The 25,297-nt window shown below is 35.3% G+C and overlaps 5 protein-coding genes across 11 annotated transcripts in view; 3 read left to right on the forward strand and 2 right to left on the reverse strand.

The window, feature by feature from the left end:
• Positions 1-6,425, reverse strand: part of LOC110383761 (arfGAP with SH3 domain, ANK repeat and PH domain-containing protein) — a 39,894-nt gene extending 33,469 nt beyond the window's left edge. For both annotated transcript variants that reach the window (XM_064043531.1, XM_049835959.2), the window contains exon 1: positions 6,075-6,425. In XM_064043531.1, the coding sequence (XP_063899601.1) occupies positions 6,075-6,200 (126 nt within the window). In that variant the 5' untranslated portion in view covers positions 6,201-6,425. The remainder of the gene's footprint in view (positions 1-6,074) is intronic.
• Positions 1-19,487, forward strand: part of LOC110383764 (protein ref(2)P) — an 86,575-nt gene extending 67,088 nt beyond the window's left edge. The window contains exons 1-9 of one of the 5 annotated variants that reach the window (XM_021344638.3): positions 10,935-11,104; positions 11,687-11,863; positions 12,496-12,660; positions 13,170-13,348; positions 13,552-14,296; positions 14,383-14,514; positions 14,663-14,719; positions 17,485-17,622; positions 18,622-19,487. In XM_021344638.3, coding sequence (XP_021200313.3) covers positions 11,689-11,863; positions 12,496-12,660; positions 13,170-13,348; positions 13,552-14,296; positions 14,383-14,514; positions 14,663-14,719; positions 17,485-17,622; positions 18,622-18,767 — 1,737 coding nt within the window. In that variant the 5' untranslated portion in view covers positions 10,935-11,104; positions 11,687-11,688 and the 3' untranslated portion in view covers positions 18,768-19,487. Of the gene's footprint in view, positions 1-10,934; positions 11,105-11,658; positions 11,864-12,495; positions 12,661-13,169; positions 13,349-13,551; positions 14,297-14,382; positions 14,515-14,662; positions 14,720-17,466; positions 17,623-18,621 lie in introns of those variants that run through there. The other 4 variants (XM_064043533.1, XM_064043532.1, XM_064043534.1 and 1 more) reach the window with 4 other exon arrangements.
• On the forward strand, positions 7,014-8,748 carry LOC110383804 (biogenesis of lysosome-related organelles complex 1 subunit 5). Of its 2 annotated transcripts, none has more exons than XM_021344713.3 (4): positions 7,014-7,084; positions 7,431-7,513; positions 7,802-7,990; positions 8,259-8,748. In XM_021344713.3, the coding sequence occupies exons 1-4, from the start codon at positions 7,066-7,068 to the stop codon at positions 8,430-8,432; spliced, it is 465 nt and encodes a 154-aa protein (XP_021200388.1). In that variant the 5' UTR covers positions 7,014-7,065; the 3' UTR covers positions 8,433-8,748. The 2 variants fall into 2 exon arrangements, with proteins under 2 accessions (XP_021200388.1, XP_021200387.2); XM_021344712.3 differs by having other exon boundaries at positions 7,065-7,146; positions 8,259-8,552.
• Positions 8,436-9,943, forward strand: LOC126053443 (uncharacterized protein). The gene is given in 3 exon segments (XM_049835967.2): positions 8,436-9,123; positions 9,126-9,161; positions 9,534-9,943. Coding segments are annotated over 3 exon segments (1,038 nt in total). The 3' UTR covers positions 9,848-9,943.
• A 27-nt stretch (positions 19,488-19,514) lies between the features above and the next one.
• On the reverse strand, positions 19,515-24,580 carry LOC110383765 (exosome complex component RRP42). Its single transcript, XM_064043537.1, has 6 exons — positions 24,399-24,580; positions 24,031-24,227; positions 23,572-23,737; positions 23,019-23,195; positions 22,493-22,713; positions 19,515-19,631 (listed from the first exon to the last, which is right to left on the reverse strand). Exons 1-6 carry the CDS (start codon positions 24,453-24,455, stop codon positions 19,529-19,531), a joined length of 921 nt encoding a protein of 306 aa, XP_063899607.1. The 5' UTR covers positions 24,456-24,580; the 3' UTR covers positions 19,515-19,528.
• Between the last annotated feature and the right edge of the window lie 717 nt (positions 24,581-25,297).

The following is a 25,297-nucleotide window of genomic DNA, read 5'->3' on the forward strand; positions in this document are numbered from 1 at the left end:
AGAAGTAAACTAAAGAAAAAAAAATTGTTGTAAATGTGTTTACGATGCACAGAGCATTAGGGTCTTCAAGTCATATAAAATTTCTCCTAAGACAACATCTTAAATTCTGCAGGCCAACTTCCGATTACTTTTCTTCAAAGCGAACAAATTGCACAGAAGTTTTATCATCTCCCTAGCTTTTGTCTTTAAATTGCCTTGTTAGAACAAAAGATTAACGCCTTTTATGTCTTAAACAATAACGTACTGCAATAGGTTTTCCCTGATTTGTTTTGCTTGATGTATTTCTTAAACATTTATAATTTCCATGTCGACCAATGCGTATAGAAAATTATTTTGTTTATCGCTTTCTGTTCCTTAATGGGGCGTTTACGGACTCTTCGTATTGTGTTGTATTGAATAGGTGCTTATTGTGACCAGCGTGAGGTAAACGACCGTCCTCTTCCACGTGATATAATGGTGCTCGTCTTCTGTCTACATTTATTTAGTACTTTATGGTATTTTGATGAATTCCCAGCCACCAACACCCACGTTGACATTTCAAGAAATCTTCTATATTGTTCCAAGTTAAAACTATGCTAAAACAGTTAAGAAAAAGGCACCCAAAGCAGGCAGCTCAAGCACCCCAGAAAGTACCCTACTAAGTAGCTTTGTCACATATGTGTACCTACATTCATCAAACAAATCTATACTAGGAGGGTTGCAAGTACCTTTTCATAGAAACTTTAAAGTATAGTAACCTGCCGTGCTCAAGTGCCTGTAACTCTATCGCAGAGGGCCTGAAGGGGACGAGTCTAATGCATGCTGTTCTACCGGCATGCATAATCATGTCTGCATTGCTGTGGATTAAACTACGCCATTCAGTATTGCTGCAGAACTGCTACCTTGGGTCTAATATCTTCATGAAGAAAAAGTTCTTCGTAAACAGTGATTTCCGTGTAATAAGTACTGAGAAAACCATTTAAAGCTTAAGCAAGTTATTTTATGGGATCCTAAGGATTAGATTATAGGCCTAATAGATTTTACCATAGAAAAGTATGACAAACCAACAATAAATCATGATCTGTTGTGCTGTTTATTTTTTTTTTTATAAACACACTATAAACACCATGGGTGAGTCATTTTATATTTTTATCGTCCCCCGCATCTAAGGTGCTTACTTAGCCGAAGCACAAAATAGGAACAGAAGTCAATCTCATGTATGTACTTCACTTTTCATGCCTAAACTCGGCGGTCGCGCTAGGGCTGTCAACTTTTTTATGCGCATAAAACTAACGTGGTAGTGGTACTAGTATCTAATTATTTGATTTATTATTGAGAATAAAACAGGAAAAATATAAACCAATACCTAATAATAAAATATTTAATGTGGCTTACAAGAGGTTAATAAACACTTTCAAAGGAAATTCGTTTGAACGAGATACCGAACTTTTTTAGAAACCGCAATTTATAATTCTGTTATTCATAAATATATACTTACCCTACTCTTTACTTGCGAAAAAATTTTTGTGTGTAATGGGTTGGTATGTACAGTGCCTGATCTAAGCTTGCTTCTGCCTACAGAAACCTTGATGTGCTAGTTTTATTTCGTCTACCTTACAACATACTCGCCATGATTACAAAAATTATCAACTCCTACTAGTAATAATCTTTGAGGGTAGGTTGGGAAGTTCGCCTGGGTCGACACTAGCAAAACTTATTACGGCATTGGGCCAGAGGCCGCCGCGCCGGGGCGCTTACCTACCCACCTAACTGTAGGTACCTACCAACTGCGTTTATTAAACGAACCATCGAAATATGAGAAAGCAGGTACATACTATAGGTAATACGGCAGACTAAAAAAACGACTGTTCACTGTTTATAGTTGTATTAAAACAACCGTCCACTGAACAATTTAATACGACTTTTTGTTGCTCCATTATTACTTTTTCTTTTGTTATTAAAATTAAAAATATTACAGTCAAATTACAGTTAGTATCAGAACGCGTGCACATTTATTTACCTTGTGTGTGGCGCGCGTATCTCAAGAAAACGACAGCCGCGCTCGCACTGTTTTGAGTTGTTTTGAGACAGCGCGTCTGTGAACACGCACACATAGACACCTATGTCTGCGTGACTCGAACGCGCTTTGTATGTAGATTGACTTCTGTACCTATGTATTTTGTGGCCGAAGTCTTCGCTATGCAGCGCAGCGCGAGATAGTGGCATTGATGATGACTCATTGGCTGTTGACCTTTTAAGGCCTATTCATACACCGCACTTATAACAACGAAACCGATAGCATACCGGCAAATGGGTTAACATTATTCATGCTCATCTCGAGTTTTGTTATTTATTTTATTATCACACTAGTTAATTACTTAGTTAAGAATTAAAAAGGAAAATTTCCAGACCGAAACGCCTTTATGAAGAATCCGAAAGATGTTATCAAAAAATAGAAAGATACTAAATAGTGGCTTTTTTTGGGTACATTTACACAGAGATTTTATTATGAGATGAATGCTAAGACCTGCGAATTATTTCAGTACCTGTCGTATAAGTATTATCGTACATGTAGTCCTTTTCCATTGTCGGTTATTTCTTTCTCGGAACTCGGCGACTATCCGACAGTGATTAAGTACTGATTCGTTTATTCAATTTGTATCCAGCTCGTGCTGGCTTTAAGCCAAATGTTTTAAACGCACGCAGTTAAACGATACGATGCTGAAATTACATAAGTTATCCACTCGTCACTTTGAGGCTATGGTTTTTCCTTGTTAACATTATTTTAAAATTTGGATATTCTTAACCATTGAAGATCTCTTCAGCCTAGCGAGCTTTTGTAAAAACAATTTAGTTTCACCATCTAATAGGTTTGTGTTTATTTTCTACCGCAGTGGGGCATACATACATACAATCATTTCTCAATCGCCTAAGTACGTTAAAGCGTCCCTGTCGTCAAAATGTCATCAGCATTCACTGAGCGTCAGACATAACACTTCTCAGCAGTAGATAATTCACTTTTGTCGTGTTTGTGGGCTATGCCGCAATTTATCCCACTGCACGGTATTAAGCCTTCATTAGATGACATGCATACGAAATTGCAGAAGCATTTGAATTGATATGCGCATGAACGTTTTCAATATACCTACGGTATTATTTAATTCCTTGTTATAATCTTAAGCGTACGACAGCTAAATTACGGATATTTTCGTCAGTCTTATATTTCACTGTTCCTCTTTTGTCAGTGAAGCAGTTTAAAGTTGCATACACGATTTATCGTTCAGATTTCAATATTTTAAACTAAATTCTCTTCAATAAACACGAATTTTATGATGAGCACTCCGCCCAGACGCACACGTCCCATACATGTATGATCATAAATGGTTATTTTTGAATTGATAATTTCCATAAGAACGCCTAGCGACCCAGTGACCTACGTGGAGCTAGGTACCACCTTTCTATCGCAGTTTGTTTTACTTGTTAGAGGAAACGTGTTCCGATATAACGACCACTGGTCTGCAGTCGGCTCACGCAGGAAATTGGAAACCGCCGCTTGTATTTAGTTTGATAACAGAAAATAACTTGAATCTAGTTGCAATTTTGCACTTCTATCGTACGTACCTATAAGGATATTGGGTCGGCTGCGGTTTATTATACGTTATGTAGGATGGTTTAATGATTTCATGGTTTGCCTAGTTGGTGCAAGCACTACTGTGGACTTGTTTCTTGGCTCTGCTGTTCACAGTCTTGCTGGTGATTTCAGAAGCTATCCATTCATCCTGGTTTTAACAGAAGCTACAAGAAGTTCAGGTTTATCTCACAGTAAAATTATCCCAATTTAAATTTTCATTTAACAATACCAAAAGCTTATTAGATGCCTATATCATAACAATAAAATGAAATAAAAGTACTTCCGCAACAAGAAACTTGTTTGTCGATCAGTCGAACCAACCGGTCAAGGTTTCCTTTTGCAATGTACCTAGTCGGAGAGATATCAATGTCGAACTTTCTCTAAACTCGTAATCCCGGTTCTGGTGTTTATTATGCGGACTATGTTAATTCTTTGTTTCCACTAGTATTACGACTGTAATAAAAGTTTTAGGGCGCACGATTTTCGCAAAGCGGATTCACCAATTTGTTTATAGTATTACAGTAAGTTTGAGAAAGGTAGAATAATGCCGCATGGTAAATAATGCTGCATAAGCTGAATATTGACTGAAAATTCGTGACCAGGATTTTGTGTCAGTCCATTGCTTGAATGTACCTATTATCACGTCTTGTTAACTATGTATATCGAAATTAAGATATGATGTGAATTTCAGTGAAATGTCTAGCGTCTGAGGGGCAGAAAATCACTTCTGTGACTCGACGTTTCAGCGCAGCCTGAAATTACTGAGAGCCTTGACCCCGCTGGTCCCCGCTTTCTGAACAACAACTTCTGACAGTTGACGACCTATCAAGAGAATTCGCGAGTTTTGTAATTGGGGAATAAAAGTAATGAACATAGCTACCTATAATAGTTTTTGTAATGATATCGTTACTAGTGACATGGTCCCGATGGTTTTCCAAATAAAATCAAATTATCTTTATTCCTTGAAACCCCCCGATCGTTTGCTTGCTCAAATCGAGTGCGTTATCTTTGTAACACCAGTGACCAAGAATGTAGCGCCGGGGTTCACCTGGACATTTGAGCACTTGACAGATGCCAAGCGTGTCGACCCCCCAATTTGTATTTCCGGTGTTAGTCATAATGACTTCCTTTGTACATTGCGGAGACAATATCTTCAATACTTTCGAGAAAGACGTCCCAAGTATCTTGAGAGTTGTGATGAGAGTAGAACAGTAATTTTCATCCTTCACGTAAATCCGCTAGTTGCGCGAAATCGGTGCTGTCCATATGTACCTAAGTAGGTATGCATGTAAGTCCTACGTTAGTTTATAGTAATTTGTTTTGGCATTATTTTTCCAAAAGCTGATAAGGAATGGTTAGGTAATCGGTTATATCAAGAACCTAAATCATTATTACAGCAGGGACTTGTCTGGTAAACTTTTGTCTCGAAATAGCACCTTGGTCACTTACCAATTAGATGAAACCCACAATATCATTTGTATATGAAATCTTGTAACAGAATAAGCACACAGAGGATCATTTTCATTATAGGAATTCCGCCGACTGATTTCGTTGAAGGGACTGATGTTACGAGCGTCGGACGTTCTCATTCATGAAGCTATTTTCGGCATGTTTTCAAATTAGCCCATAACACGAAATGCATTTTTGAACTCGGGACTAATTTTGGCATCAAAATAAAAATCAAAGGTGATTGATTTATGAATGGTTGACTGTCGACGGCGCCGGGATTAGAAAAGAATGATAATTTTATGATTATTTTTGGGAATAAATCAGACTTATACCGACACGTTAAAAGTTCCTATAAACAAACCAACAAAAGGGGTCCGATTCGACAGTTATAATGCAACAGATTCGTAGCGTAGGTCACCCTGTATTTTGTTTTTGAAACGATATTATTATTTGCCGTGCTGCCATGCATGTTAATTAGCCCATATCAAACAAAAGTAACGAATACTATAGCTATAGGTGTCTGCAACAGTATCGCATGACGATAGTCATTCGTAATCACATTGCAGTAATAATAAATACGTCGGCAAAATTCACAAACAGGGTGTGTATTTTTTCTGTATACATGGGGGCGTTAGGCGTTCCCAAGGTCGAGGCGCGCCTACACCCTGGTCTTATCATTTGCTTTATTATTATAGACCACAGGCATCGTAACAAAATGAATATTTACGGAATAAAGCACACCCACCTAAACAAATAAAAGGAAATAGAATAATGCAATGCATATCAAACAAGTAAACATGTGTTTTCAGCTATTTGTCTTTATTCAAATGAATAACGTAAGCCTCTCAATACCTACTTTCATTTTTCAGTATATTTTCAGCATGAAAACATGCCATACGCACTCGTATATCCCTACAGAACCCATGTTTTTGAACAGGAAGAATGTTTTCTTATCGCAACAACTGTTCTGCTAAGATTTGTTGATATAATTATCGAATTAAAATGGCTATATTACCTCCTCCAAAGCACTGATGGTTTGACGACATTGTGGCATGCGAGAAACGAACGTAGAAGTAGTAGGTGAACTGTAATCCTCTCGAGTTTCCTCAATGAATTCACCGATACCAATAAGACCCGGCATGGTGGCCAAACACGGATTTCCACTAGTTTAAGTCCCAAACTTCACATTCGTCTATAGTTAACAAATCACACAACACTTACGAACATCGGTATGCAAATTGAACACATTTTCACCTGCGAAACACTTCTGCGCAAATAAAACAATATCGCATCTAAATACGTCAACTCACGAACCGCCCATTCTCAACAAAGATGAATGAAGTTACTGAATTGATTGAACTTTGATGAAGCAAGATGGGACCGAAAGTGAAGCAATGACCGATAAAGAAGTTTTGTTAAGTTGTACAACCTGTTTCCGGTCCATATGTGAGCCATTTCATTCGGATATTTCGTATTTGCGATCTGTCACAAGAAATCTACGAATTCACAAACCAACCAAGCAGAGTAAATAATAGTGTTCAAATCGATTTTGCTATCAATAATTAAAAGAGTTAGGACAATTGTGAAATAATATAAAAGATACAGAATAATTGATTAAAATCCTTATATGTAATCAAATTATTAAGTATGAAACCATTTGCTACTACTACGTACACAATTTGCATTAGTATTTTTTGAGCACTCATTACAAGGAGTATTCGATTGGACAGGTAACTGGGTTGAGGAGGAATAGATATGCATCATATGCATACATCAGATGTGCATTTGCTCTATGTAAAACACACGTACTTAGCTGCAGACAGTTATAAAGATACTGAAAGCCTACCCCAACCAACAGCGTAGGGCAAAGGGCTCGACAAAGGATGAAATTGTGACTAATTTTGTAACTTTCATTTCCATTAAAATATCCGAACTTAAACCGGAAGTCATACGTGTACTAATTTAATCTGTGACAAGAATGAATGAAATGAACGACAAAAAGTATAATGACGGAGCTGTCACGAGGTGTGTAAGGCGTTACTTACGTATTTTTTTAGATTAAAATTTATTGTTTACATGCATTTGTAGTAAGTTTATGTCATACAAATTAATAATTACGATGTAACTGATTAACACGACTTTTAACACGAAATGTTTCAGTCAAATATCATATTGTTTATTTACATGTTTTACAAAAACATTTCTTATTTTGTGGATTTTATTAGCTTTGTAGAACTGTAATATTTAAGATAAGATTTACTATTAAATCTGTTCATCAACTAAACTATTATTTGAATAGATTGTATTAGTAATTTCGCAGCGACAGTGTAACAATTTGTGTCCATGACCTATAACGTTTAATTCATTTCAGAAATCGGAGAAATCTGGTCAAGATTATTCGACCACCGCCCATTCCTAAATGGTGAAATAAAATTTATGCTGAAAGAGTTTGAGGTATCTTTTAATTCATTAGCCTAGTATTATAACTTATCATTTTTTTTTACTTTCTCTAACTCACAACATAGTTGATGGAATCTACTCCTAGCTCAGTAAAGCATCGCGAAATACTTCCTTTTCACTACAAAATCATAAATCATCATGAAAGTTCAATATGTATGTAGTTTGTAAAATATTTGATTTTTAAAAGTAGAATTTTAGAACTTCGATCCACACTAGTGACATAGAAAACATTAAAGAAGTTGCGCTACTGTTAGTACTAATTCTATTATTTGTACCTTTTAGGAGAAGCGTGGAGACAGGGAAGTAGAAAATTTGTTTGCTATACTTGAGAAATTGACTGATATAAAAGACAGCCAGGCAGAAAAGATTATCAAAAGTGGAGAAACAGGTCTTCCAGTACTGAAAGAGAAGTTGCAACAAGCATTACTGCTCAGTGACGAAGTAGAGAAGGATTATCTGGAAGCACGAAAGGTATACAAAAACTACACTTATCTTTACATAAAACTTGTGAAATGATCCAACTAAATGTGTAATGCCTTCAAAATGAGGCAGATTTATTCATTATCTATTTACAGCAAATAAAATTAATCTGAATCTATAATGTAACTTCTAATCTCTAAAATCATGATAAACAAAGGTTTCCATAATTATGTTATTTCTTTATATTTACCAAGAAAAAAATGGGTCCAGATTATTTACTCTAAATACAAATTATTTACATTAACTGGATTTTTTTTAGGAGCATGATAAACGTAGATTAGAACTCAAAGAAAAGAGACAAGTTGAATGGGATCAGTTTATTGATGATATGAACTTCAAATGTCAAAGAATAGACAATACATTTGAAGAAAAAGAAGAAGAACTAAGAGATTTGTATGCTGACCTCAACCATAAACTAAATATTGCTAAATAAAAAATGGATTCCATAGGATCCCTTGTTGATACCAAACTTAAGATCTTCCCATCCACAAATTTATTAAATTATCTTAACACTATATCTATTGATGATAAAACACCAATAAATATTGCAAGACTGGTTAAAGGAAAAGAATATGAAGGAAACCACAAAACAACCAAAGAAGATACAAATAAGACTCCAGTACATCTCAATACCAATGATATTGAAAATCTAAATAAAATCAAAGCTATTGTTGAGGCAAAAAATGACACACATACAGAAGAATCAGATGAAAACTCCTCTAAATATGATGTTATTGAAGAAGAGAAAACTGAGAAGGACACTTCCCAAGAGGAGAGTTCAGAAAAAAATAAAAAGAATGAAACTTCCAAAAAGACAGAGCCTGATGATAAATCTGTAGACAAGCAGAAGCTTAATAAAGAGGATCCCGAACAAGAAGCTGAATTGTATATAACTACTGCTGATGTAGACTGGTTGTAATGCACACCTCCAGCAAAAAGGAAATCAAATGTAGATGGTGACAAAACTGTACCATACTTACATGTTTTATTAGAAGGAGCTTCCATTGAAACTCCTGAAAACCAAGTACTTAAAAGAGATCCCGTTCTTGAGGCAAGGTGCGTGAAATTAAGGGCTCAACAGGAGGCGAGGGATTATCGAAAGATGACAAAATCTGTTGATAATGTTAGAATGAGGTTCCCGAAGATAGTATTTCTTATCAATGTGAGTATACATTTGTCCTATAGAGACTAGCTAGCTGTCTTTCGCAGTTTCACACGCATTCCGCGATTATTTCCTATACCCAAGAAATAAGTACAGCCTTTAGTGATAATAGCCTGTGTTACTGTTTAACTATCCATCAGTGAGACTTTTACAAAGTTTGTGACAGAGTCTTTATAGTATTGCATTTTTTTTAACACAAATAAACATCTAGAACATTTGCATTTCAAACCAGTTATGAAAATACATATATTGTAGGAATAAAAAGTATTATTTTAAGGGAATGTTGTGAAATAACCTGTCAAACTACTCAATATAATATTATGCTTAAGCAAATGTTGATGAGTCATGCATGATTTGATTTTTTGCTTTCAGTGAAACAAATGAATCGCCAACTAATAGCAATTGGACAGTTCATCATTTCAATATTTGCTGGATTTCTCTTTGGATTCAGAGGAGTTGAGTGGTTGGTCGGCAATCTGGACTTTGGTTTTAGGCTATTACTAGGCGTTATGTGCGCCTTGGTAATTGCTCTCGCAGAAATATACTTCTTAGCTAAAAAATTAAATGAAGAATTGAATATACCAGAAACTGTTCAATTAGGTGGTCCACCTAAGTTTGCAGATCAACCACAATATTATGTGCCAAAACCATCTAATAGCGTGGCAAATAAGGAGCACCAGGATTAGACTATGATTTGTTTTAAGTACAATAAATATTAATATTATATATCATTGAGTACATGTTATATAGGTTCAAATGTGTTATAAACTTTTTATTTATTATTCGTCTTTTTTATTTCACCACCTTTTCATCATATTTAAACCAGCCTTACAATTTCTTAGTATTACAACTAATTTCATCAGACATGAAAATTGTTATTCACCCTATTAGTGTGAGATGACCAAGCGTTTTATTTGTCCTACTATTGAACTATGCTTTCATATCGATGTAGGTAAGTAAGTACCTACCTACATAAATATGAATTTGTGTAATGTGCGCCCCCCAAAGCCAAGTTTCACTGGGACACAAGATTTTTAAATTATATAATGTTTTTTTAGTTTTAATCAATATTTAACTATATTATGTCAATTAAATGAATATACAGAAACTGGTTCAATGCATATCCATAACAGAGGGTTCTGTAGAAATTAAAATTGAAGCTAGTTTTTAACATTTAAGTTAATTCCTGGAACTACTTATCCCTTTATTGGGAGCACCTACCTATTTATATTTTGTACCAGGTTTCAACTACTTTTTGAGGTTTTTAGATTTAATAGTGTTTAATCCTATGCCCTATCCTCCTATCCATCCTTGGGCTATTTCCCGCACTCGGATAAAAAGTAGCACAAATATTTTGTTGGTTACGCTGTAACTACTGCTAAGAGTGGTAAGTTTCATCAAAATTCAATCAAAACAACAAACATACACGTAAATAATACACAATAATGTTTCGCGTTTATTAAATTAGAGTGAAATGTGAAGTCGATTTTTTCACTTCCAACAATAAAAGACTTAACATTATTTTTTGAGCCATGTAATTTATATGCAAAAACTGCGTAAAACAGAATGTATTAAACAGCGTTCCATATCCTTGGTTAGTTTTCAGACAAGGTTAAGCATATGTTTCAAGTATGATGCAATTCTGTTTTCGCATTGCTGCAAGAAAGACAAAGATAGACAATATTAAAATTCTATTAATATGGATGACAGTCCGACTGGAATGCCGACGATGACTTTTTATTTTGACAGCTGTGTTGCACAACAAATATTGTTTTTCTCAACTGTTCTATTTGATGATTCATAATATTTTGAAGCCATATATTAAACAGGTTTGCGTCGTATAATCAACATTCACTGTGAAACTTTATTCGAGTGCGACGCATTAACGTGTCAGTGTTTATTTTGCTATAATTCTGAGATTTTTAACTCAAGTTTTTTTTCTGGTGAGTACCTTATTTTAGTAAAATTATAATATTTAAAGCTTTTGCGTGCTTGTACTTTGTTTTAAACTTTTGGGTCTAATAATGTATAATATATACCGGTTTATATCTGTAGACTGTAGTGGACTGTAGAAGTAAAACAAAATGGCCTCTTAGATAAACAAAATGGTATTATGATAAAATATTGTTTCTTTGTTATTTAGTCATAAAGTAGATAGTGCATTTATCATTAGTCAGAATATGCAGTAGATTTTTCCAATTTAGCCTCCTTTATTTTTAGTAATTGTGGTGAGTTGTAGGTACCTATCAAATATTATTTATTAAGAATAATTTGTAGTAGGTACGAGACACTACTATATTGCTCAAATATATACCGAAAATAAAATCAATAATAATATGCAAATCTTAAAGTACAATAATTGAGAATATTGCATCATGTACCTATCATCTAATTTTAGAGTGAACTAAGTCTTTAATTTAAATTAATTATGCCATGAGAGAACTTTCCAATAATCCTTTATCTATAATTCAGTTATTAGTGTTTGCTGCTACAAAACAAAAACACTAAAAACATTATTATTTCAGCAATGGAGGACCAAGTTCCATTTAAAGTGTATACCTTCTGGGGGAAGCATGAGCAGCCAGAAGTCAGAAGATTTGGTGTTGAGAAGAGTGTAGTCACCAGCTTCCATTACCTGAACGCCAAGCTTCAGGATGTGTACCCAGGTCTTAAGACAAAGACCTACTCTGTAGCTTGGAAAGGTAATTACTTACTAATTTCATGTAGGATATTGAGTATTAGCTGTTTTGCTGCAGTTTCACCTGTGTTCCAAGAGAACTTCTTCCGTACCTGTACAAAATTTGTATAGCCACTACACGTGGCAATGGTGTAGCTTCCCAGTGAAAAACAAATTGTTTCAGTAGATTCAGAGTCTTTAGGGGAAAAAATGGCACTTCTTCATTATACTATGTGATGTGAAGTATAGTATAGATAGGTTAGATTATAGGGAGATTACCTACTTGAACAAATGATATACACACAATCATTGTGCTAATTTGAAAGTTAATTGTCCATGTGTGTTAAACATAATAGAGTCGCAGATAAATTAACATTTATTTACCGGCATAATATTGACAACAATGGTTAGGTATATAGGTACTTATGGTCAGTAGGTATGCTAAATTACTTTCACACGATAAAATTAAATATTGCAGTGAAATATTATAATAATTGTGGTACTCAAATGGAACAACTTGTTATACCTTTGTCTATTTTGCTACTCTGTTTTCCTAGACCAAGCTAAATTATAAATATCTCAAAAATCCTGTTCTTAGATTCACATCAGTCTGTTAAGTGAAATAAATTATACCTAGTTTGCTATTTTCCCACACAGATGAGGATGGCGATGATGTTGTAGTCTCATCCGATGATGAGGTGATGACCGCACTGCAGGCGTTGAGTGGAGATGTCATCAAGCTATACGTTTACTGCAAGGCTGAGGAAGCCAAAGATGATGACTGTGACATCATTTTGACAGCCGTAACTGGCAATCCCAGTGGTAAGTTCAAAGTCTATAAACAATAATGATTTGTTCACCAATATTTTCTGCGTTGTTAACCATGAAGTGCACTTGTTAACTTAATAACTTTGATAATATTCAATTGCCATGGATTTCAATAGCCTGTTTATACATGTCACCAGAAAATTGCAAACATTCTTTACAATAACGCCATAACTAATTTGTGAAATTGAACACACTTGGTAAAAAACTATAATTTAGTCAGACCAAGTTTGCCTACTAAACTGGTAGCATCTAATAAATATTCAAAACATACATATTTTTTGTAATGATGTTAACAATGCAGGAAATTGCAGATTGTGGCAAGTCTTACATAGTGTCGCGAATTAGTAAATACAGTAAGGATAAATCTACTAACTGTTTGAATATAATGGTTTTGATTCCCTAGACGTCGCTTTTATTCCCTCTTATATAGGGACCGAATCATTACTAATGAGGATTTATTTTCGACATCTGTTCGTCCAATAATTTGTCGTTTTATTTAACAGGTGCTCCTGATGCCCCAGCTGTTCACTATGGAGTGATGTGCGACTCCTGCGATGGTTCCGTCATTGGGTTCCGCTACAAGTGCTCCGTGTGCGATGACTACGACTTGTGCTCACAATGCGAGGCTGCGGGCAAGCACCCTGAGCACTGCATGGTGCGAGTGCCCACGCCGAACATGTCTGTAAGTGTACAGGATGTTCATATCCCTTTCATATCTGTTGCACTAATCGCGTGACTGTTGTAAGTAACAAAGCAATTTGAATGACGACAGGATTTGAGATTAGGGATTGTAATTAAACCGCTTTTCATATTAGCGTAAAAAAATATAATTGGAGACCTTATTTTTGTCATTATGTTTATAAACTTACTTTTTTATGTCTACAGCGCACAGTCATTAAAGCTGCGATTAAAAGGTCCCGTCATTTCTTGAAGTCGGTTGCCAACGCTATGGCCGCCGAGGATTGCCCCTACAAGAAGCACCGCGCCGAGCGTGGAGGGGAGAGGAAGCATCACCGCGGCGGACACGGCCCTCACCCCGAGCACGGCGAGCACAGCCGCCGCAGACAACAACGCGTCAGCTGGCTTGATACCTTCACCACTTACATGAACGAGTTTGCCAACCTTGCTGGGGACATCGACATCGGAGAAGACAGACCTAGGCCAGAGGAAACTAAAACACCCAACCAAACTGAAACTCAAGGACAGGTCCCCCAGGCCACCCAGGCTAAGCCGCAGACCACCACCCAATCCACTCAAGCTCCGAAACAACCTGAGCCGACTACATCTGCTAGTGCGCAGACTCAATGCCCATTCGGCTCCTCTAGACCTTACGGTCCGACGGCCATCAACGTCAAGGATCTTATACAATCATTCTTGCGTAATTTGCCGGAACAGGGCATTTATGTGCCCCCACCAGCTCAGCCTCAGAGCGCGGCTACTAACGCTACTCCGGCCCCTTTCGCGGCCCCAGCTAATGACGTAGAAATGGGTCAAGGAGACAGAAAGGCGCCTCAGGCTGATGACGTCACCTTTAGGACCGAAACGTCTGCTGCTTCAAGTGTTAATGAATATCCTAGAGATGCTTCGCCTGACAAAGCTGATGACTGGACTGTGATTAATAAGGAAAAAGGTGAATTGCATTTCTTGTTTATTTACCTTCAACTTTATTTCATTGAAGAAATGTTTAGTTAATTCTATATTTTATTATTGTCTTAGACTTGATGGACACAGCCAGTGCCCCTGCTGAAGCTGCTGCTCCCATCGGCTTCAACCTGCCGGAAGAGTTCCAAGAGCGCGTGAAGATCGCTGAAGGTGGCCTGTACCCGCCCCTGAACACTTCCACTGCCGGTAAATATTGACTTGATTTGTTTGTAATGTTCCCAATTTGTGTTGTCCAAATTCATTGAGTGTGTCATTTTCCTCGCTTTGCTTGTGTCTTTTGTGATAATGCTGGTTAATATTCAGTATATTGCAAGTCAATTAAAAAATAGTGTAGGTCATGATTCATCATTATTGACACGAGCTGATCGTTTAGTGTTGAATCCTAAAGAGCCTGCGCACAGAGGAGTATTTGACATAAAAAGTCGATCAAAATTATTTTATGTTAATTATCGATTGGATATAAAATGAAAAGCAGTTTAAAGTGATAATTTTATATTTAAAACACTACACACATGTACAATTTTACATAAAAAGTTTTTACACAAAAAATTTCTATTCAGTTTCACTTTTACTAGAATCATCGTCCTCCTCATTGTCAGACTCTGTACACGAGGCGTGCGATGTCTCCAGGAGCAAGAGTCCTAATGCCTCAGTGGTAAATGGCTTACTTTTTTTCCGTTGCCTTCGCCTGGTACTGCTCAAAAAAGGATCCGAAGTTAACAAAAGTCTGTTTAACACATCTTTGTTACAGTCTTCGCGCGAAAACTTTCTGGAAAAATTCTGTCTGTATATGCGGAAGTGTTTGTTTCTGGCCTCAGCCGCCTCTTCTGACAACTGACCAATAGGCAGAATAGCGTGATCAATTACCGTGGCCCCATGTCTTAAAATTTTGTGCATTGTAGGCGACATGGTGCCACCCATACAAATCTACATAAAGCTTTGCAGTTTGTTCAGCAAAGTTTTCAAATTTCTGCGTATTAATTTTCAACCCACTTGACAGGGTCTCTAATATGACACTGCATTTTTTATTAAATGAATGTCAACCCTGTAATACGAGAAGAAATTTCGGGATTTGAGAAAATCTTCTTGATGTGTTCCCGTCATTAGTGTTCCCAAACCCTGCCTTCGGAATATCCACTAGCAGCCCCATTTCCTCTCTAAAAGCTTCTTGAATTATTTTTTTTCTATCTGCCACTATATTTTTATGTTCTTGAGTTCTTGCCTGCCATTTTCTTATAGGTATTTTGTAAGATAAATGAAGAAGTGATTCAAAAATCGAATTCTGCATGTAGTGTCGACAACCCAAATTTAAGAGTATCGATTCTCTATATTTTTTTAATCAGGTTGTTGAAGTCCTTTGATGTTTGCCCACATATATAGCACCTCATGGTAGATGACGTATTTGTTGCAGCTTGCAAACCTTTGCATCAATCATAGTAAAGGCTAATGTGTGCTTTATTATTAATATAACACCATTTGTTCTCGTTATTTCACTTTTTTTCAGGTTTTTTATTTGATTCTCTATGTAGGAGATTTCTTCATTTGTGATGTCCTTTGTTTCATGAACAAAACGGATTCTTATGGGTCGGCAGTATCTTGGAGAAGAAGGCACTGGTTTTGCCAAATAATCTTATTTTGGTCTCCAATATTGCAAATCAGTCGTAAGGGCACAAATGAACTCTGAAATATAGATGAATCACTGTCTGTACTGTTACCAAATTTTGCTTAAATTGTTGTTGTTGGGAACCATCACAACCCCATTTGATAATAGCTCTAAAGAGCTTATTTCTGCTTCATTTAAACTTTCGAGTACTTCATCTAAGTACATACATAACCGTGCAGATGTATGATCTAAAAGATCCTGCAAGTTTATTTCAGCACATGTTTCTGTAACTCTAATCGACTCTTCACGCGGATAACAGTCTTTCTTTGCCTTTTGACAAGTGAATAACAAGGATAAATGTTTTGTTCGCAGCGTGAATAACTTCGTATTGATTTCTTGTCAAATCCGCTTCCACGAAAATTGCTAATGCTTGTGATGGTGTATGCTTTTTTACCTCGTTTTGAGTTGAATTATAACGTGTTCTGTACTTTTTGGCTCTTGTTGGCGTTAAAGTCATATCTTTCATAATTTAGCCGCGTCACCATGTCCTGCAGCACGTTGACTCATTTGGGCTGCATAGGTTAACTGTTCACAGGGTATTTGTTCCTCAAATCTTTTGTTTTGCGCCTCTTTGCTTGATCGCTCAATTCCTTGAATTCTTTTGTTGGTCTGCCGGCCTTTTTGTTGTCCACAGGCAGTGTGATAAAAGTATTAAGCCATTGTTCATTTTTGTCAAGAAGCGTTCTTCCTTGTTATTAGCAGCTGCCCATTTTGTTTATATTGGTACTTAAATGATTTTAAGGCAGTTCTCAATGATCCTTGTTTGTTTTCAGGGCATTTCGTGATTATTTTAAGATGATTTCTAAAACTCAAACTTTTGGTCTATTTTTCTGTCCGAACATTGTTTTATGACTTCATAGAGTGATTTTCTAGTCATTTCCATCGAAGTCATTGGTGATTCTGTGATAGAGAATTAAAATAAAATTTGTTTTATAAAAGCTAATTTCGACTAATTACGTAAAAAATGAAATAAAAAATGGCGTGTATATGGGGACATTTTCCTTTAAAACCTTATCTAGGATAATGAAACTATAAGTTACATCCAGAATCATAAGTTAACTAGGCTTAACTCATAAACAAAACACCTTTGATTATGAAGTTTACAAAAAAAAATGATTTTTATGGTGTGCATTTAAGGAATAATATGTCACTTAAATTAAATGTAATATCAAAATTAACATGCTTCTATAAAGTAACTACATACCATCTTCCAAAATATCCATAATGACTATCACACAATTTCACCAAACATAGACTAAATGCAATTTAAAAATCACTTTTTAACTGTAGCGCCGAGAACAAAGACATACGATTCACGCAACGACTGGGTTCCGACTGCTGTTATGGTTTATGGAGAGGCGGTGTGTGGCCAAGCTGGCCCTTTAGTGACGTAATAGCTATTGGGCTTTCACGATACAATAGTTGCAAAGCAATATAATAAAATTTAAGTTTTCGACTTTTGATCGGTTTTTTAGATCAAATACTCGTCTGTGCTGCGGTACAAAAGCCCTCTGCACCCCCGGCTGCCGCGGCCGCTGCCCCGGCTCCTGCGCCTGGTCCCAAGCCTCAGGCACAGCCGGCACCAGCCACATCTGCCGCACCGACCAACCCGCCTAGGCAGCGCCACCCAAGTAAGTTCAAACCTCTTTAAGTAGGTATTAATGGACAGAGGGCAGTATGTCGTGTTGAAATTAAGAAATGATATATTTGGCATCTTCTAATAATTTGAGTAGCCATTAAAATGTATGTTTTTGTAAAGCTAGGGTCCAAAGTATTTATATTAATGACAAATATTGCAAATTAGCGTATCAAAATTCAAACTTCGGCAAATATCAAATATGTTTTGGAGATGTCAATTTTTTTACGCAGTATTTTTCTAAAACACACGATTTCAAGTAAGCGAACATTCATGCATATTCAAGTCACTGACCCAAAGACCTTAAAGTTGCACGGTCAGCGAATGAATTGAGCAAGAGACTGTTTGAATCAACATTCACTACATACAAACATGTATGTAATTACCAGGCAATCGCATAGACATGAGCGTTTCGTCTATCGGACTTAGGTTGATTTGTGAAACGTCAGGTTTTAACATTATTAGTGCTGAAAGCATACAAGCATTTTTATAAACGTTTTAATTCCAATGTTCAGTCATTCCATACATCCGCAATAAAAGGACTAGGTATAATGTACCTTTTTGTGATTCATAGATTTGTTTCTTCAATAAAGCTATCTTAGATAGCCTTATTTTATTGATATGAAAGTAGGCAACGATGCAAATGACTCATTTTAAGTAGTTTTATTGTTTTAAGTTGCAAAGAACACGTTTAGGTATTATCTTAGTCATCGTTGTTTCTGTGTACATACTGCGTCAATGTTATTCTACGACGGACGCTTATCATGGACCTACTTTAGCTGTTATTAAAATGATATGAAGTTCCTATGATGGACATTATATTATGTAGGTATATAGCCTATTTTATAGCGTAGACGTGGTAGGCGTAATCTAAATTGCAATAAGTTAGAAGAAACGTTATCAAGAATGGCAATTCAAGTGACTATTTTATTATTTCACAACTATTATGCATGCATCAGACTTTTACCTAATATTATAACTTTTGTTTCCTCAGAAGCTCACATTGACGCAGCGATTCAACAAATGCTGGCTATGGGTTTCACCAACGAGGGCGGTTGGTTGACTCAACTCCTTGAGAGTAAGGATGGCAACATTGCTGCAGTACTGGACCTTCTCACCCCCGTCAACACCAGGAAGTAGACGTCACGCTTTCTAGCCGTTCAGGCCTACATTAGATTATTCACGATTTCTTAGTTAGGATAACAGTTTTACTCCACATTTATTGGAAATATATCTTACAAATATTATGTGATTATTCAGATGTGATAGGAATAAGATGAAGATGGAATACTTACAATAGAATAGCATAGACATGTAAGCCCTATAAATGTTATTGTATGGGTGAAGGGATATAGAGAATAAATACAATATTATCCATCTAGATGTAGTTGTTCTATTTTCTCTTCTCTCTATCCATTTAGGATATTTATAGATCTTGCCTTTAGTAGTTTTAGCTTATAAATACTTAAATTATACTATAAGTTCTGGGCATTCTATACATAATAATGTATTGTTATACTGCATTATACTTATAATATGCATTGAAATAAATGGAATCACATTCCTAAAAATATTTTAATAAATTATACTATTCTGTTTGACATTGTTTTATGACAATTATTTACTTTTGTTTATGTTGTGAATGAATTCTGTGAAAATATTTATTATTTATGAAGTATCTACTATGGATAATAATTAAATCGAATGTGATATTTGGTTATGACTGAATTTATAGTAGTATTATATGTAGTGAGTTTATTAGGTATATGTTAGAACCTAGTTCTATCTATAATACGATAATGTGTGTATCTTATTAATATAATAAATTAAATGGTATTCAATAAAGGATTTAAAAGGGAATATGTGTTTTAATACACTTGTGTGCATATTTAAGTAAGATTTTATTTGAGAAATCCATATGCATATTTTTTCATTTTTCCATGTTCTTGCCTCTCTGATGATAAGGCTTTAGCTAATGCTTTGTCAAGTAATTTTGCAGCAACTCTGTAAAAAACAAAATGAGGATTTAACTACAGTGTTTTATTAATTTAACTACCTACACTTCTACAAAAAAAAATATATGGAAAAGTTCACAAAGACAAGAGCTATGAAATTGTGGATAATGAGAATCCTCTTATTTCATAATTTTTAGCAGCAGTTATGTGCGTTACCCAGGCCAGATGTTGTCGAAAATTGTCATTTGAATCTTACAGATAATTAGTTGTGCGGCTTCTGTAATTGTTGCACATTTTAAATTTGTTGCGCTTATAGTTTTAATTATTTCACAAAATTTTCCTGCTGGCGTAACGTTACGCCAGCCAGACCTGTGCGTTCGCGGCATTGAATAAAGATTTTAATTATGCAGATAATTAGTGTATGACGTCCATATTGGTATAGGTAAAGCAGATAGAATTAACAAAACAGATTCCGCGAACGTTACGTTGTCCTGGCGGAACTTTTTATCCATAGATTAGAAGAAGAGATGTGTCCGTGTGTGTGTATTTATAATGAATGAAATCATGCATGATTAACTTCGAGAAATTCAAGTTTCCGCTACGCGAACGCTTCAATATTAGTTATATAAAGCGCTTACATAGAGAGCTGTAGATTTTTATTACGTTGTTTGAATTTGTTTATATTTGTTTAAAAACAGTTTCGTAGGTTTAAAAGATAAATATAAACGTAAAATACACCTATTAGTTCAGTTCTTAAGTATGCAGTTTGAATCAGATTACGTTTCATTAATAAACTCCAACAGTGTTATGATGTTCCGTAGATAGTTATAGTTATCATGATATATGATGAATCACTGTTTATCAATATACGACGCGAATTGCGTGTATGCCATATTGTTTAATCATTCAACTTCACTTGCAAATCATTAAATTCAGTATTAAAGAAAGACAATTTAATACGATGACATCGAAAACCTACATAATCCGACCAAGTTCGGATAACTACAAAAAGCAGTGTATTAAACGTTCTTAACTTGGAAGGTTAGTATTTATTAATATGGCACAGTTGTAACAAGCGTTAAACAATGCTTCTGAATGAAAATATTTTTTAATAATAATGCCACTATCTACGATAAAAATAAATCTTCAATTAACAAGTACTTCTATTTAGATATCCGTGTACAAAAATATTTTTACTATCGTTACTTACATAAATTACTTAACTAGGTGATTAAAATAACTTTAATAAACGTTACGTATTTTAACTAAAATGTCGTAGATAGTGGCGTTATTAAAAAAATATTTTTCATTCAAGAAATGCAATTGTTTTATTTTTTCCTAACGCTTGTGTACGCAACTGTACCATATTAATAATTATACTAACCTTCCAAGTTAAGAACGTTTCTTACATATGGCACGGCCGCTTTTGTAGCTATCCGAACTTGTTCGGATTATGTAGGTTTTCGATGCTCCGTCAGTATTATAATTGTCTTTCTTTAATTACTGAATTTAATGACATGAAATTTTGCAAGTGAATAGTTGAATGATTAAACTAATTATTGGCATACATTTTACCATGCAATTCTTTAGAACGTCGATATTCGACTGCTTGTAAACAGTGATCTATTCATCATATATCATGATAAAATATCCTATAACTTTTAATTACTAACGGAACATCATTGATACTTGGCAACATGTTGGAGACACTTACAAGGTTTGTGTAAACGTGAAAATCTAGATTCCAAACTGCATACTTTAAGAACTAAGACCTAATAGGTATTTTACGTTTATATTTTTATCTTTTAAACCCTACGACTTTTCTAAATCTGTTTTTAAACAAATATAAACAAATTCAAAACAACGTATGTAAAAATCTACAGCTCTCTATGTAAGCGCTTTATATGAAAACTAGCTAATGGCCAAACGTTCGTAGCGGAAACTTGAATTTCTCCGAAGTTAATGCATGCACTGATTTCATTCATACATAATCAATTATACACAAATACACACTAATTTTGGACACATCTTTTCTTCTAAAGTCTATGGATTGTTCCGCCAGGACAACGTTCGCCAACGTTCGCCCAGCGGAATCTGTTTTGTGAATTTCTCCACAATGGCTGCATACACAAATTTTTATTTACCATACACAATTATAGGACGTCATACACTAATTATCTGCATAATTAAAATCTTTAAATTCAACAACATTCCGCTGCGCGAACGCACACTTTTCTTTCTAATAAAATAAAGGCAATATTTAAATAAATATTACCTATAAAATTAGTTATCTAGATAAAGTAAATGTTGTGCCATATTTTGTATTTGTTCTTTCTTCGGTTGCGAAGTTATTCGAGATTTTGCTGGGGTAACGTTTTTGGTTTTGCTAGATCTCTGAAATGGTTAAGCGGATTCTTATCATATTTTGTACATGACTTCCTAGGACTTAGTTTAAATTTGTTCGGCAATAATAAAACCAAAATAATGCATATCTTAAAAGTTATTTAATTAAATGAAAAAACATTTCAATTGGTCCCAGCACTCTCAATAAGAAGTCTAAAGACTTATTTTAAACGTTATTTTAAAGCTTGTAACTGCCTTCAAATGTATGTGAAGTTTCATTCAGTATCCTGTAAGTATTTAACAAGTTATGATGATATTCAGTTCTTCACAAGCACGGTCTTGATGCACGCGGTGTTATTTGGCCACTGGATTGGATATATGAACTGAATGTTATGTCAATAATTAGTTATTTAGATCAGTTGTATATCAGTAAAATTTCAGCTCAGTACATTGGAAAACTAAATAACCACCATTTTCGACAACATCTGGCCTGGGTAACGCACACGCAGCAGTTTTACTGCTATCACTCATTGGGACCCTAGGTTAGATCATTATAAAGAAACTTACATTCCCTGGTTGATGGCATCTTTCAATGTTTTGGGCGCAACACTGCCTGGCCCAAACATATCAATAGTGGTCAGTTTGCCTCCTACTTCTGACATTGTCTCGTCATCACTGTAGCAGCTAGGGTCTCCAGATATTCCTACTATGACAGATATGACACTGCAGCTCTCTTCCTCCGCTGACGGATCTACGACACATTTGTCGCCGATTTTACATAATGTTACCTGAAAAATAAAATGATTCTTAGGTATTTTCAAGTTAAAATATTCCAAAATAATTGATTGTACAAATAACATACGTTACTAAAACCTTTTGTAAAACACAAATATTGAATTAAAAGCAAGCATTCTCTTCTATATGAGAAGAGGCATGCTGTAGCGGCATATTGGGCTGACAAAGAGCAGTCTCAAAAAAAAAAAACTATAAGACATGTCATTGACACGAAAGAAGAAGTGGGATAATACGAAGGATTGAGTGTTGACTAGTGTAATTTAAGATAAATAACAGAAGTCATTATTTTATAACTTACCAATAAAGGAGCTGTTCCTATATCCAACAGTTTACAGGCATAAGGGTCATCTGACAGTTGCAAGTCTACATTCCCTCCATCCATGAGTGCCGCTGTCACACAAGGCAATCTTGTGTTCATGAGAGCTTTCACGGCCAGAGACACAGCATCGCAGAGGTTACCTCCACATTCCAATATCTGTAATGAGAAAGTTTGCTCAATTTCTGAACATATTACAATATTTGAGCCTAAATACATTACAGGTATTTATTTTTGCTTTTATTGTGAGCCTTTAATATTTACAATACATATTTACAATAAAAATCAAAACTATCCTAGTAAAACAAACAACTAAAAATTATTATTGATACAAGGTATATACAGGTATTAATTGTTTGATTCAATTTGCCGGGTGCTGGGAGCACGCCAACTGATAAAAAGTCAGGCAGTTAAAAAGTTAAAGAATTTCATCTAACAAACGTTCACAAGAAATAGCGACTAGATAGGTTTATGATTTGTGATCAATTGAGCTTGATTTTAGGATGAGATAGACACCAATTTATTCGATCCTTACTAATATATCAACACAGAGCTTCCAGCACTGTTTGCCTTCAAGTATACAGAGTTGTTTTAGATCAAAGGCTTGTGAAGAATGGTAGGCGGACTGCAGCAAGTTGGAGATTCCTACGGCTAACTGCTCACCGCCCCTGCCTTCAAACTGGGGAGTTGCATTTGCTGAACTGAAAAATCAATATTATAAACTAAGTATTGTGTTGTAAATTGTAACAAAAACTTCATGAATTTATATCTTGTACATACAACAAGCGGAAAGATTTGATTGTTTATTTGATGCAAATAGGCGCCGCACTACTGAACCAATTTCAGTCATCAGATTCTTTCCCTGTTTGGAAGCTACACTCTTTGCTCTGAACATGGGCTGTGTTTTATCCAGGTACCAGAAACAGTTTCGCAAAAGGAATTGGGGTGATTAGTATATTGTAATAAAACATGTGTTTCAAAGACAATAACTTACCAATCAACAAAGAATTCAATCTTGCCCGAATCAGGTTTATTCAGAGGTGGTGTGTCTATCTCTGTTTTAACACCCACGAGTATATCCGTGTGTGCCAGTCGAAGTCTTGCGGACCCGCTGGTTAGGTTCACCACATCAGTTTCCAGCTCCATCGGCCGGTAATCTATGTTTGATCGGCCATCCGATCGATAATCTTCCTGCAAACGAAATGAAGTTTAACTTCAATATTCCTTTCATCCTTAAATATATTTTAATATTCTATCCATTTTCTACACCTTCTTGTAGAATGTAGATACAGAGAGTTATTAGTAGTGTATTTTGATTTCTTTAACATGTTATTTACAAATTTAGGTTATAATAAAACTTACTTGAATACCGTGAATAATAAATATTTTTTCTGTTGGACTCAGTAGGAGTTCTGCCATTTGATCGGCTAGATTGTAGAGTATGCTTAAATCAATACACACAATAAAATTAAGTTGAAATAAATTAGTATTTTGTTTTGTTTTCGTTTTCCAATGCTCGCTTAGCTTACTTTTGTTGACAGTGACATATGACAGAACACTGAACAGTTGACAACCCTATTGACAACATTGACAATGGCAGTCTCAGACAGAAAACGTTTTGTTGTTTCTCCATTACGAAAAATAATGTCTCCCTTTAGAAAATATCACTTTAACCGTCAAATCCGTAGCGGACCCCAATCGGGGTCTGAACATCAATGTCACCGTAAGCTCGGTTTAGACCCCAATTGGGGTCTGCGAATCAGTCATACACTTTCCTAATTATTTACGCTCATATTTATTTTCTTTCCAATCAAACCACATTTGTGAGTACTAAATAAAATAACTAAATAAATTTAAATTATTTTACGCATTCAAACCTTTCATATTTAGCATCCCGTTAGATATATACCTTTTTAAAATCCAATCGTAATTACCGGGAATTCTGATCGAACTCGCCATGTTTGTTTACATTAGCTGTTTTTTTAAATTTGAAGACGCATAGACAAGATGGCGACGGTGATAGAAGTTTTGCATCGAATGATCCGATTCGTTAAAATAAAGAATCGATTTAATAATTTTATATTATAATATTACTAAATTGCACTTTTGTATAGGTACTTACCATAATCTGAAAATAAATTCATATCCCGTTCATTATCCCGTTAATCTGAAAATAAATTCATATCCCGTTCATATCCCGACCACTGAAATCGCCTGCATATCCCTCGCATGTGATACTGTGGAGACTACTTCTATAATTT

This window comes from Helicoverpa armigera, chromosome 3 (assembly GCF_030705265.1).
Source record: "Helicoverpa armigera isolate CAAS_96S chromosome 3, ASM3070526v1, whole genome shotgun sequence".
NCBI classification, from domain to species: domain Eukaryota; kingdom Metazoa; phylum Arthropoda; class Insecta; order Lepidoptera; family Noctuidae; genus Helicoverpa; species Helicoverpa armigera.

Bases quoted from the DNA above. Each gene is read 5' to 3' on its own strand.
- LOC110383765 (XM_064043537.1), bottom strand. From the start codon at position 24,455: ATGGCAGAACTCCTACTGAGTCCAACAGAAAAAATATTTATTATTCAC. The intron at 22,714-23,018 runs GTAAGTTATAAA...TTTATTTTTCAG, and splicing joins TAGGAACAGCTCCTTTATTG to GTAACATTATGTAAAATCGG. The intron at 19,632-22,492 runs GTAAGTTTCTTT...TGTTTTTTACAG, and splicing joins GATGCCATCAACCAGGGAAT to AGTTGCTGCAAAATTACTTG.
- LOC110383804 (XM_021344713.3), top strand. The intron at 7,514-7,801 runs GTATCTTTTAAT...TGTACCTTTTAG, and splicing joins TTATGCTGAAAGAGTTTGAG to GAGAAGCGTGGAGACAGGGA. The intron at 7,991-8,258 runs GTATACAAAAAC...GATTTTTTTTAG, and splicing joins ATTATCTGGAAGCACGAAAG to GAGCATGATAAACGTAGATT.